The 13,473-nt window shown below is 38.9% G+C and overlaps 1 protein-coding gene across 9 annotated transcripts in view; it reads left to right on the top strand.

Moving 5' to 3' along the window:
• Positions 1–13,473, top strand: part of UTRN (utrophin) — a 943,118-nt gene that overhangs the window by 317,743 nt on the left and 611,902 nt on the right. For all 9 annotated transcript variants that reach the window (XM_089654601.1, XM_089654598.1, XM_089654599.1 and 6 more), the window contains 3 exons: positions 1,409–1,582; positions 3,721–3,876; positions 11,237–11,407. In XM_089654601.1, coding sequence (XP_089510727.1) covers positions 1,409–1,582; positions 3,721–3,876; positions 11,237–11,407 — 501 coding nt within the window. The remainder of the gene's footprint in view (positions 1–1,408; positions 1,583–3,720; positions 3,877–11,236; positions 11,408–13,473) is intronic.

Below are 13,473 nucleotides of genomic sequence, written 5' to 3'. Positions count from 1 at the left end.
GGTGTAGTGGAGGTTGATTTAGTTAAGTGAATTAAAGGATAAGTTCATCTTTAAAAAAAAATAAAAAATAAATACACATTTTTTGCAGACATTTTTGCTGGGTTTTTTTTTAGGAGCCTGCAAAGAATTGCACCAACGATCAGCAGATCGCTGGTGCCATGCAGGTCTCCTGCAGACTGTCAGTGTAGGCTGTCTGTCCTTACCTCATACAGGCAGTTTTACACTGACAGGAGACTCGGTGAACTACCACAGAGCTCAACAACACAATGGTAGTTCATTTAGAACTAAAAACTGATATCTGCTAAGGATGTCTCTATTTGTAGTTTATTCATTCACAGAAATCTGTGAATGAATGACGCGGCTGTGTGGGCTAATCCCCGCTCAGCCACACTCTTTTCAAAACCTAAAAGCTGAAAGCTGGTACAGAGAACTTCTCCCCATACCGCTTTCACACAAAGGGCTTGGATCATTGAGCCGCTATAGGAGAGGGAACATGTTAAAAACGGGTGGAACATGTAACATGTTCCCAGAGGTGAACCTATCCTTGAAGTGAGGCTTCAGCCCCTACCTTAGCCCCCAATTCACATCTGAGCGATTTGAAGTTTGTTTCCAGCAGCACTTCAATGTGCAGCATCAGATTTGTATGTTACTCAATTGTGCCCATTCATATCTAAGCTCAGCACTCAGAAAGAAAGTACAGGAGCTTATTTGGGGCAGATTGTGCATTTTGTACCCCAATGGACTTCAATGGGAGCACCTGAAAAACATGTGTAACCATTTCTATTGTCAAAAAAAAAACTCTTGAGCCTGAAAACACCTCTCTAAAGTCCCATAAACATAATCACTGTCAAGTGTGAATCTAGACTTACATATATGATTTGGTATGCGAAGTGAACACAACTTTACTTTATTTATCAAACTAAATGCACATTTTCTTCTACCTGTAGTAATTTTCCCTTTGGCCAGATATCTCTTCATTGTAGTAACAGTAAATTGGAAAAAACCTACAAATAAGGGAAATCTCTTCTTAGACAGTTGTCATCAGAGCATGTATTTCCATTGGAAGAGTTAAAACATCTCATTTATGCTGCAATTTATGTATATAAGAGAATTCCTGTCACTTGAGGTCAAATTCAACAATACAACTGATAAGCAGTAGAATCTTTGCTGTTTGTATCTATAATTGTCTAAGTTTTTGTCACAGTGTCCACAAAGGAAGTGAGGGTAAATCTCCCCAAAAGGAACAGAGAAAGCAATGAGAATTTGACAACTGCATTATGCTTCCCTGCCATAGCCAAAGCTAAATAACAAGTGTTGGTTGTAGTTGTGCTTTATTATATTTCCATTGTTTTTGGAAGGAGTGGGGAGTTTAAAACAAAATTAAATAAACATATTTTACCATATGCAGAGGAAGTTTCGAGAAGTGTCTACAAAGTTCCAGCTGTTCCAGAAGCCGGCTAACTTTGAACAGAGGATGCTGGACTGTAAGCGTGTCCTAGAGGGAGTGAAAGCTGAGCTTGGTGTACTTGATGTCAAAGATATTGATCCAGATGTCTTGCAGAATCACATGGATGGCTGCATGGTAAGCATACTTATTAAAGCTTGGACCATGGTTATTAGCTGTTTGCAGTGCATGACAATAAGGCCAGACAAGTGCAGTCTGTGAACAAGATACAAGGATTATAGTGGTTTACTAGTGTTAGGGTTCTCATGCACTGTCTAGATATCTATTAGAGGCAAAAGATTGTCAAGAGGAAAAAAAGGTCAAGGATTGCATGAATGCTCATGTACAATGTCAGCAACTTCATTCAACATGAGCAGTGGGAACACAACAGAGATAACCTGGAGGTCAGTCTTATTCTGCTGCATTGAATATGTGTAAGACAGCTTAATCTTTATACAGTACTACATTTAGTTGTCCGATTTATGTGGGTTTTAAACTATCTTTGGGTTTAAGTGTAGCGATGATAGAACATATAAGTAAGATTATGTGTAAAAACCCATACTAAGCAATCTTATATTTTTAAGATATTGGACTATAGTAAATTGAAATCTCATTGGTTACTATGAGTTGCAACTATTTACTTATCACCTTTTGAAGTGCTTTTTAAAATAAGCCTAAAAAGAACATTATTATTATGTTTCTTTGGTTCTGACTGTCCTGTCACCCCACATCCACCAATATGCCTTGTAAAAGAAAATCTGAATCTGATTGGTGGCTGTGCTATATTTATAACAGAATTCCAGTCAAATACAGTATATTGTCCAGAAAATCATTAAAGTAGATGTAATACTAACACAGGTGGTGGCTGTAAAAATGTATGTATTGAGCAAAACCAGCACTATACAAATAATAGAATACCTTATGTGAAATTATATCATAAATATAAAACATATATTAATAGATAAAGTGCAAATGTATTCCAAAGAAAGTAGACTTTGTGTTCACACTCAAGTGCATAAAAAACTTCTCTCTCACTCACTCACTCACTCACTCACTCACTCATAAAGTGTCTACAATAAAGTGCAATCTTTACCTTCCCATTATTAGGTTTCACCACTGTGCAGCAAACCACACATAGAATGCTCTCCCACCAGATATTAAGACCCTTAGATGTCAATGGGTCATATCAACCATATTGCAATAAATATACTCCCTTCCTTCCCTCAGGTCTGTTCTCTAGGCTTCCATCAGTTGCCCTGGAATGCTCTAAGAATTATCATAGGAGAAAGCAAAAAGCCAAGCCCAGTGTTATAGTTATTTAAAACCCAATTAATGTTAAAAATGCGATAACACAAGTCTGGGATGCGACTGCTTTAACAAACGGTAAGATCGGTATAAACAAATATGGCGAATGCCCCACTTCCAGTTCTGGACCAGCAGCTGACGCCATTTCCTTGCAATGCGTTTCATCACATGGTCTTTGTTTTCCTTTTTGACCCCTGGTGGCAGTGTATTTACTACCGTATGCTTGATATGGCCCATTGGTATCTAAGGGTCTTAATATCTGGTGGGAGTCCATTCTATACGTGGTTTGCTGCATGGTGGTGAAACCTGGTGGTGGGAAGATAAACATTGCACTTTAATATGGTTACTTTGTGGAGTGAGAAGTTTTTGTACACTTGAATGTGAACACCAGGACTGTTTGGAATACATTTTCACTTTATGTATTAATATATGTTTATGACATAATTTCACATAAGGTATAATATTGTTACTATAGCACTTTTTTACGCATATTTTTGCGGCCACTACTTGTCTACGTGTACTTTAATAATGGCCGCATAGGATTCTCATGGCTGGTTTCCTGATGGTGACAACAGTACACTATGCATGCATTATGTGTTTTGAAATTGCCACTTGTAGTCGCCATTGGAAGTCTGTGTGATAGAATGACAACGCAGGAGCACAATTTGAAAGCGGGGCAGATCATTGTCATCCTATAGCAGAAGTGCCTTCATAACACAGGATAACCATGTACAACATATTATTTAAAAGAAAACTGTAGATTTTAAAATATCGTAATAGAAATATGCAAGATTTTAGCAATTGGGTTTAAACCTACTTTAAATGTATTTTGAAATACTGATAGTACAACTGCCTCAAATCTGTCTTCATGCCGCTTTCCTGGAACTTTATTCACATTCTGCAGTGAATATTTTCTGTACAAGTACCTGTTTTTTTGTAGATAAAAATAATATGCTGTGTTTGTCATGCAGAAATTGTACAAAACCCTGAGTGAAGTAAAGCTGGAGGTTGAGACTGTTATAAAGACAGGAAGACAAATCGTGCAGAAGCAGCAGACTGATAATCCAAAGCTAATGGACGAGCAGCTAACAGCTTTAAAACTCCTGTATAATGACCTCGGTGCTCAGGTCTGTCTATTTACGCACTTTATTTATGACTGGAGATTGTGAGTTTTACATGGAGGGGAAATATATAGTATCAAGACTTTAACATATAGCTAACCCAAACCTGCTACCGAAACCATAAATAAAACAGCAAAACCTGCTATTCAAGCTCTCCTGCATATGAGGAACATACAGTGCTTTGAAAAAATATTCATACCCTTTGAAATTTTCCAAATTTTGTCATGTTACAACCAAAAACATAAATGTATTTTATTGGGATTTTATGTGATGGACCAACACAAAGTGGCACATAATTGTTAAATGGAAGGAAAATGATAAATGGTTTTCAAAATATTTTACAAATATCTGAAAAGTGTGGCGTGCATTTGTATTCAGCCCCCCTGAGTCAATACTTTCTAGAACCACCTTTCGCTGCAATTACAGCTGCAAGTCTTTTTGGGGATGTCTCTACCAGCTTTGCACATCTAAAGAGTGAAATTTGTGCCCATTCTTCTTTGCAAATTAGCTCGCTCAAGCTCTGTCAGATTGGATGGAGAGTGTCTGTGATTTGCAATTTTCAAGTCTTGCAACAGATTCTCAATTGGATTTAGGTCTGGACTTTGACTGGGCCATTCGAACACATGAATATGCTTTTGATCTAAATCATTCCAGTATAGCTCTGGCTGTGTGTTTAGGGTTGTTATCCTGCTGGAAGGTGAACCTCTGCCCCAGTCTCAAGTCTTTTGCAGACCCTAGCAAGTTTTCTTCTAAGATTGCCCTGTATTTGGCTCCATCCATCTTCACATAAACTCTGACCAGCTTCCCTGTCCTTACTGAAGAAAAGCATCCCCACAACATGATGCTGCCACCACCTTGTTTCACAGTGGGGATGGTGTGTTCAGGGTGATGTGCAGTGTTAGTTTTCCGCCACACATAGCGTTTTGCTTTTTTTTCCCTCATGTTTGTTGTGTCCCCCACATGGCTTCTCGCAAACGTGACTTTTTATGGCTTTCTTTCAGCAATGGCTTTCTTCTTGCCACTCTTCCATAAAGACCAGATTTGTGGCGTGTATGACTAATAGCTGTCCTGTGGACAGATTCTCCCACCTGAGCTGTGAATCTCTCCTGCTCCTCCAGAGTTACCTTGGACCTCTTGGCTGATTTTCTTATTATTGCTCTCCTTGCCCAGGCTGTCAGTTTAGGTGGACGGCCATGTCTTGGTAGGTTTGCAGCTGTGCCATACTCTTTCCATTTTTGTATGATGAATTGAACAGTGCTCCGTGAAATTTTCAAAGCTTGGGATTTTGTAACTCTGCTTTACACTTTTCCACATCTTTATCTCTGACCTGCTTGGTGTGTTCCTTGGCCTTCATGATGCTGTTTGTTCACTAATGTTCTCTAACAAGCCTTTCAGGGTTTCACAGAACAGCTGTATTTATACTGAGATTAAATTACACACAGGTGGACTCTATTTAATATTTTGGTGACTTCTGAAAGCAATTGGTTCCACTCAATTTTACTTAAGGGCATCAGAGTAAAGGGGGCTGAATACAAATGCACGCCACACTTTTCAGATATTTATTTTTAAAACATTTTGAAAATCATTTATTAGTTTCCTTCCACTTTACAATTATGTGCCACTTTGTGTTGGTCTATCACATAAAATCCCACTAAAATACATTTACGTTTTTTGCTGGAACATGAACAAATATGAAAAATGTCTAGAGTATATGAATACTTTTTCAAGGCACTGTAATAGGGCTCAAGCTGGCCTGAAACCCTAGCATTGGTGCGCTTTTTGATAAAGTTGTATTTATTTAATAAATGTAGTTAAAAGTATGCAATGTATGTCTTAATAAATATAACATAAAAAACTCTATTATTTTAAGCCTACACTTGATTTATAAATGTCCTTCTGTACTTACATCTTGACCTGAACTCCGAGTTAGTTCATTTTTTTGAGTGCCCTTAGGTGCTTAGAATTCTAGGTGCTCCATTTCATTTCAGCAAAAACAAAAAAGTAAATTACATCACTCGTTCATAAAGAGCACTGGTTAATCCTTTCTGCGTGTTTTGTTACATGCTAATGTGCAGTGTGTTGTGGTAACTCATTAATTTTGAATAGATTGGCGACATATCCCAGTGTTACCAGAATCACAAATGACTCATTTTTGTTACTGTGATTTTTGTGCATTGCGGCACACTACAATGCAGGTACGTTGCCGTAGTGCATTTTTTAATGCATTATTGCAACACAGAAGTGCAAATTCGGATTTTTTTTTTATTGTCCATGTTCATGATAAATTTTGATATCTGTAAAATATTTTTCAGTTAAGTCTGCCCATGTGAAACATGAAGTCGAGTGCGTAGATTTGCTTGACTTGCTAATGATGTTCTTATACTGTGTGTAATGCTTATCATCCGTCCTCCCCATAACTGTATCAACTGTATCTGAAATTTCATTTCAGAGATGAAGTCAACAGGTGGATTGAGGCTAAGCAGCACACACATTGCTCACAATCACCTTTAAACAGTGGGCAACAGGGTCATTTATTAAATTGCTATTTACAGTTAGGTCCATATATATTAGGACACAGGCACAATTTTAGATTTTTTCAGGTATTTACCAAAACATATTCAAGCTATATTTATATAATGGATATGGGCTATAAGTGCACACTCTCAGGTTTAATATGAGGGTATGTACATACAAATTAGATGAAGGGTTTAGGAATTACAGCTCTTAAGAATAGCCACCCCCCCCTTTTGCAAGGGGACAATTGAATTGAAAGCTGTTTCATGGCCAGGTGTGGGCTACTCCTTTGTTATTTCTTCATCAATTAAGCAGGTAAAAAGTCTGAAGTTGATTCTAAGTATGATATTTGCATTTGGAATCTATTGCTGTGACCCAACATCATGTGTTCAAAGGAGCTGTCCATGCAAATGAAACAGGCCATTGTAAGGCTTCAAAAACTAAACAAATTCATCAGAGAAGTAGCAGCAACATTTGGAGTGACCAAATCAACAGTTTGGTACATTCTGAGCAAAGAAGAACGCACTGGTGAACTCAGCAACATAAAAAGGCATGGGCATCCATGGAAGACAACAGTGGTGGATGATCACAGGATCCTCTATGGTAAAGAAAAACCCATTCACAACATCCAGGCAAGTGAAGCACTCTCTCTAGGAGGTGGGCATATCATTGTCAAAGTCAATCAAGAGAAGACTTCATGAGAGAAAATACAGACGGTTCACCACAAGGTGCAAACCATTCATAAGCCTGAAGAATAGAAAAGCCAAAAACATCTAAAAAAGCCAGAGCCAGACCAGTTCTGGAAAAGCATTCTTTGGACAGATGAAACTAGGATTAATCTGTACCAGAATGATGGGAAGAAAAAAGTGTGGAGAGGGCTTGGAACAGCTCATGATCCAAAGTTCACAACATCATCTGTAAAACATGATGGAGGCAGTGTGATGGCATGGGCATGCATGGCTTCCAGTGGCACAGGGTCATTGGTGTTTATTGATAATGTGACAGAAGACAGAAGCTGCTGGATGAATTCTGCAGTGTTTAAAGATATACTGTCAGCTCAGATTCAGTCAAAAGTTGATTGGATGGCGTTTCACAGTACAGATGGACAATGATCCAAAACACACTGCAAAAGCAACCCAGGAGCTTTTGAAGGAAAAGAAGTGGAATATTCTGCAATGGTCAAGTCAATCGCCTAATTTCAACCCAATTGAGCATGCATTTCACTTGCTGAAGACAAAATTAAAGGCAGAAAGACCCACAAACAAAGAACAACTGAAGACAGCTACAGTTAGAGCCTGGCAAAGAATCAGAAAAGAGGAAACCCAGTCATTGGCAATGTCCATGGGTTCCAGACGTCAGGCAGTCATTGCCAGTAAAGGAATCTCAACAAAATATTAAAAATGAACATTTTGTTTATAATTATATTCAATTGTCCAGTTACTTTTGGTCCCTTGATAAGGGGGGTTAGCTACTCTTAAGAGCTTTAATTCCTAAAACCTTTCACCAATTTGTATGTACATACCCTCAAATTAAACCTGAGTGTGCGCACTTTTAGCCGATATCCATTATATAACTGTAGCTTGAATATATTTTGGTAAATACCTGAAAAATCTAAAATTGTGCCTATGTCCAAATATACAGGTGAAACTCGAAAAATTAGAATATCGTGCAAAAGTTCATTTATTTCAGTAATGCAACCTAAAAGGTGAAACTAATATATGAGATAGACTCATTACATGCAAAGCAAGATAGTTCAAGCTGTGATTTGTCATAACTGTGATGATTATGGCTTACAGCTCATAAAAACCCCAAATCCACAATCTTAGAAAATTAGAATATTATATGCAATTAATAAAACGAGGATTGTACATAGAACAATATCGGACCTCTGAAAAGTCTAAGCATGCATATGTACTCAGTACTTTGGGCCCCTCTTGCAGCAATTACTGCCTCAATGCGGCGTGGCATGGAAGCTATCAGCCTGTGGCACTGCTGAGGTGTTATGGAAGACTAGGATGCTTCAATAGCGGCCTTCAGCTCTTCTGCATTGTTCGGGCTCATGTCTCTCGTCTTTCTCTTGGCAATGCCCCATAGATTCTCTATGGGGTTCAGGTCAGGCGAGTTTGCTGGCCAATCAAGCACAGTAATCCCACGGTCATTGAAGCAGGTTTTGGTGCTTTTGGCAGTGTGGGCAGGTGCCAAGTCCTGCTGGAAAATGAAGTCAGCATCCCCATAAAGCTCGTCTGCGGAAGGAAGTATGAAGTGCTCCAAAATCTCCTGGTAAACGGCTGCGTTGACCCTGGACTTAATGAAGCACAGTTGACAAACACCAGCAGATGACATGGCTCCCCAAATCAACACAGACTGTTTAAACTTCACACTGGTATTTAAGCATCTTGCAGTGTGTGCCTCTCCATTCCTCCTCCATACTCTGGGTCCTTGGTTTGCAAATGAGATGCAAAAGTTGCTCTCATCAGAAAAGAGGACTTTGGACCACTGAGCAACAGACTAGGTCTGTTTTCTTTAGCCCAGGTAAAACGCTTCTGACGTTGTTTGTTGTACAGGAGCGGCTTGACAAGAGGAATACGACATTTGAAGCCCATGTGCAGGATCCGTCTGTGTGTGGTGGCTCTTGATGCACTGACTCCAGCCTCAGTCCACTCCTTGTGAAAGTCCCCAACACTTTTGAATGGCCTTTTCCTGACAATCTATCCAGGCTGCGGTCATCCCTGCTGCTTTTGCACCTTTTCTTCCTCACTTTTCCCTTCCACATAACTTTCTATTGATGTGCTTTGATACAGCACTTTGGGAACATCCAACTTCTTTTGCAATTACCTTTTGAGGCTTTCCCTCCTTATAAAGGGTGTCAATGATGGTTTTCTGCACAACTGTCAGGTCAGCAGTCTTTCCCATGATTGTGATTCCTACTGAACCAGACTGAGAGATCATTTAAAGGCTCAGGAACCCTTTGCAGGTGTTCTGGCTGATTAGAGTGGGACACTTTGAGCCTAGAATATTGCACCTTTTCACAATATTCTAATTTTATGAGATTGTGGATTTGGGGTTTTCATGAGCTTTAAGCCATAATCATCACAATTATGACAAATCACTGCTTGGACTATCTTGCTTTGCATGTAATGAGTCTATCTCATATATTAGTTTCACCTTTTAAGTTGCATTACTGAAATAAATGAACTTTTGCAAGATATTCTCATTTTTTTAGTTTCACCTGTATATGAACCTAACTGTAAATAGCAATTGAATAAATGACCCTGTTGCCCACTGTTTAAAGGTGATTGTGAGTAATGTGTGTGCTGCTTAGCCTCAATCCTCCTGTTGACTTCATCTCTGAAATGATACAGTTGATATATATATATAGATGGACCTAACTGTATATCTACAAGGCTCTAAAGCCCTGCAAAAATGATTGTTAGATGACAGAAACAGTTAAAGTGGTTGTAAATGCTCAAGGTTTTTTGCATTCTTGCATTCTATGCATGAAGGTAAGAAAAAACCTTCTGTGTGCAGCCCCCACCCCCCCAGCAGCTCTCTGGGGACTCTTTCGCCTTGTTGGCTGAGACAGCAGCAAGAGCCATTGGCCAATGAGGAGAGAATGGGGGACGGGCCAAGCCATGCTTTATGTGTGAGTGGACACATAGAGCAGTGGCTTGGAAACTAGTCTGCTCGGCTGCCCCCATAGCAAGTTGCTTGCTATGGAGGCACTCGGCTGGCGGAAGGGGCTAGGATCACTGGCAGGGGACCCAAGAAGAGGAGGATTGGGGCTGCTCTACAAAACCATTACACAGAGTAGGTAAGTATGACAAGTTTGTTGTTTGAAAAAAAAATCTGCCTTTACCATCTCTTTAAGGGTAAAAAAGTGGAGATTATATGACAAAACTCAGTGTGTTGTAAATTAGAAAAGGAAAACATTACATCCATTCTGTGACCAATGTTGCTCATAACTGTCCATTGACTTTCAAACCTGTATGGGTTTTTATTTGTTTATTTTTGCTGTTTATGCCCCATGTCGATTTATTTGCCTTCATTTTCTGTTCTGGAGACACAACAGTAAGTGAAATCAAATCTCTTATTGTCCAGTTCAGGACACAAACTGAGTATTTCTAGACCCTGGGATAAAGGCCTGTATATTCAGGTGATTGGACACTGGCAAAGCTTTTGAGGACGTGCTCCCTGGGTGTCTACCCTATAACCCTACCCCACTCCATGGTGTTCCCATTGAAAGAACTTTCTCTAATTTCCTGTTTCAGTGACACATGTAAACTTTTACATTTACCATCTGTTTTTATCCCAATGACAATAGTCAGCCAAACAAAAAGAGACATGAGTTTCTGCATCGGGGCAATCAAAGCAACCCCCCCCCCACACACACACACATACACTATCCAAAACTAAAAAAAGGTTTTAGCTTTAGGTACACTTATAGAGTCAAACCAGTTATACTGCAATTACATTTCAGTTACAGTGAAGTGTCTGTGTCTCCTGTGGATTCACAGTGTGCTCAGGATTGCTAATGACAAGTTTCTATAATCTTTTGTGCGACTGCTGAATTGAAACTGAATAGCTGATTGGCACTCATACAGTTACTCTCAAAATAACATCTGCACAAGTTCTGTTTCTAGATCCATGGTGCCTGAGATTGTATTCTTATAACTAATATTTGGGGTAAATGGATTTTGTCTGATGATGCAGAAAAATATAATGGATAGGAAAAATAAGTTGCAGCCTAATAAGTGTCATGTGATAATAGGCACTTGCATTGTCATTTGTATAAAGACACTAATGTAGTCAGTAGTGTACTGCTTTTCTTAATGAGTCCTCTGTTTTGCTGCAGGTAACAGAAGGAAAGCAAGATTTGGAACGCGCCATTATTTTAGCTGCAAAGCTGAAAAAAGAATCTGCCTCTCTGTCTGAATGGCTTAGCGCTACTGAATCCGAGCTTATTCTGAAAACCACAGCTGATGGTCTGTGTGCAGATCTGGATGTAGAAATTGCTTGGGCTAAAGTAAGCATTGTTTGTTTCTGTTTATATTGTAGCTGAAATAAGGGATTTGTCTGGTCAGTAATCTTGGCAATAGATGGTCTCTAGAGCTAAGTGACTAAGAAGTACTCAAGTGGAGAGGAGTAAATCAAGTAAAGTAGGTTGCATGCGCGATAAGGGTGAGCCAAGGAAAGGATGCAGCCTGCTTATACAAGCATTCTTTTATTAGTTTTGGTTCAGATGGAAACTGAATGAAAAGGGTGAGAATAAAAATAAGAGACTGAGCCAGTAATTTCTACTGCAAAATGCATTAATTTGCATTATTTTGGTCACCTTCCCCTAAACGTTATGTATTGTTGCTGATTATATGACATTGAATCAAGATTAAAATGTACATATTAGTAAATGCCTCCTTATTCACTCCCAACACTGAGCTGACATTGTGATCCTTAGCCAAACTGAACTTTTGAATGCTTTTAATCATTTAGTCACCCTTTAACACAGAATGAAAGGCTTGCAAGCCACAAACATAAAGGTTACAGATACTTAAAGCAATCTTATGAATACTAGGTTTACCCTTATAAATTGGCACATGAACCAAATAGTGGGCAACTACAGGTGTTTGCCCATAACTTCAGATTTCTTACTGAGCACTCCAAGAGCCTTGAAACCTGGAACAAACAATTATGCAAATTGCAACCGCACCTTGAAAGGTTGTGCTGTGGGAAATACTCTCCTCCACCTTACTTGGTCTTTAATGCCAGACATTACATCTAGAGACCAACAATGAAGTGCAGGAGGTGAGAGCAGTTGGGTAAAGCTCAAGTTTGTGAGCTGTGCTTGGTATTTGCATAACTGAATATAAATACAGGCACTGACCTGAACTTGCTAAGGCTAGCTCTGGCCAACCACTCTTGCTGCTTCTGTTAAATGCTGTAGGGGCTGCAGAGGAGTTCAATGAGATCTGATGTAGCATGCAGGCACCAGTAGAGGCCTGTGATAGGTCTCTTGTTTTCTGCAAGCTGATCATAGATATTAGATAATGGTCAGACAATTTCAAATTAACATTTAGCCACTAAAGGTTTTTATTTTTTTTAACAAGTTCTATGAATAAACATGAATTGGATTTTTTGGCCAGACATGGTGGTATAATATTTGGCTCCTTGTATGTGTGTATGTGCATGCATACTTGTGATATAAGAACCTTAGATTGTAAGCTCCTTGAGGGAAGGGATTGATGTGAATGTACAATATATGTAAAGGGCTGCATATGGTGATATATTTAAATGCCTATAATTAATAAAATAAATGTATATCTGTATGCACAATAAACACCACAAAGACAGTTGAATCTCAGAGGAAGAACTGCATATTGACGACATTAATCCCCTAAAATGTTTGACTTTTTGTGGAATGTTACAATATGTACATCACCTTTACAATATACTGATACTGAAATTGATATCTAGGGTTGAATTATAATAAGAATCTATTGTCAGTGGTCTCATTATGAGCATCTCGGGAGTGTGAAATGTGGTTGTTTTGATGAACTAAAAAATAGTATTCCCATGTTTTAGAGACAACAGGCAAACATATGGCACAGTGGCTGTCGTTCATGAAAGCCGATTTATTTGGGCTTGTGGCAGCAATCTTAGATACATTGGGTAGAGGTAGCCTGCTGTCTAGCTAGGTGGTTTTCCTACTCACTGTACTTTCAGTCAAAAGAAAAACTAATTACACTTCAACATTGTTATCATTACCTCTCTGTCCTTCTGCAAGCTGACCACTGTTCTAGAGCATGCTCATGTCGGGATGAAGGGCTTCCAATAGAGAGCCATATTTTCATAATGGAGAAAGGAAATATTGTACTTGCAAAGGGAGGTAAGAGGAAAACATGAGGGAAGACGTTAAGACACTCCTTAGTGGGTTTAAAATGTATGTGTAGCTAAAACAGTTTATTTTTTTAACTTTTGGATTTAAATCCTCTGTCAGCTTATCTTTTGTTGTCTGTGTCCTATTTGGTAGATTTCCTATCCCTTTCTGTTACAGAGATGGAACAGGAAGAAAATCTCTGAAAAACAAGGGGAACT

This window comes from Staurois parvus, unplaced genomic scaffold (assembly GCF_062004578.1).
Source record: "Staurois parvus isolate SC_StPar_1 unplaced genomic scaffold, SC_StPar_1.0 ptg000780l, whole genome shotgun sequence".
Lineage (NCBI taxonomy): Eukaryota > Metazoa > Chordata > Amphibia > Anura > Ranidae > Staurois > Staurois parvus.
The sequence above is the reverse complement of the archived record's forward strand: the minus strand, read 5'-3'. Positions and strand labels throughout refer to the sequence as shown.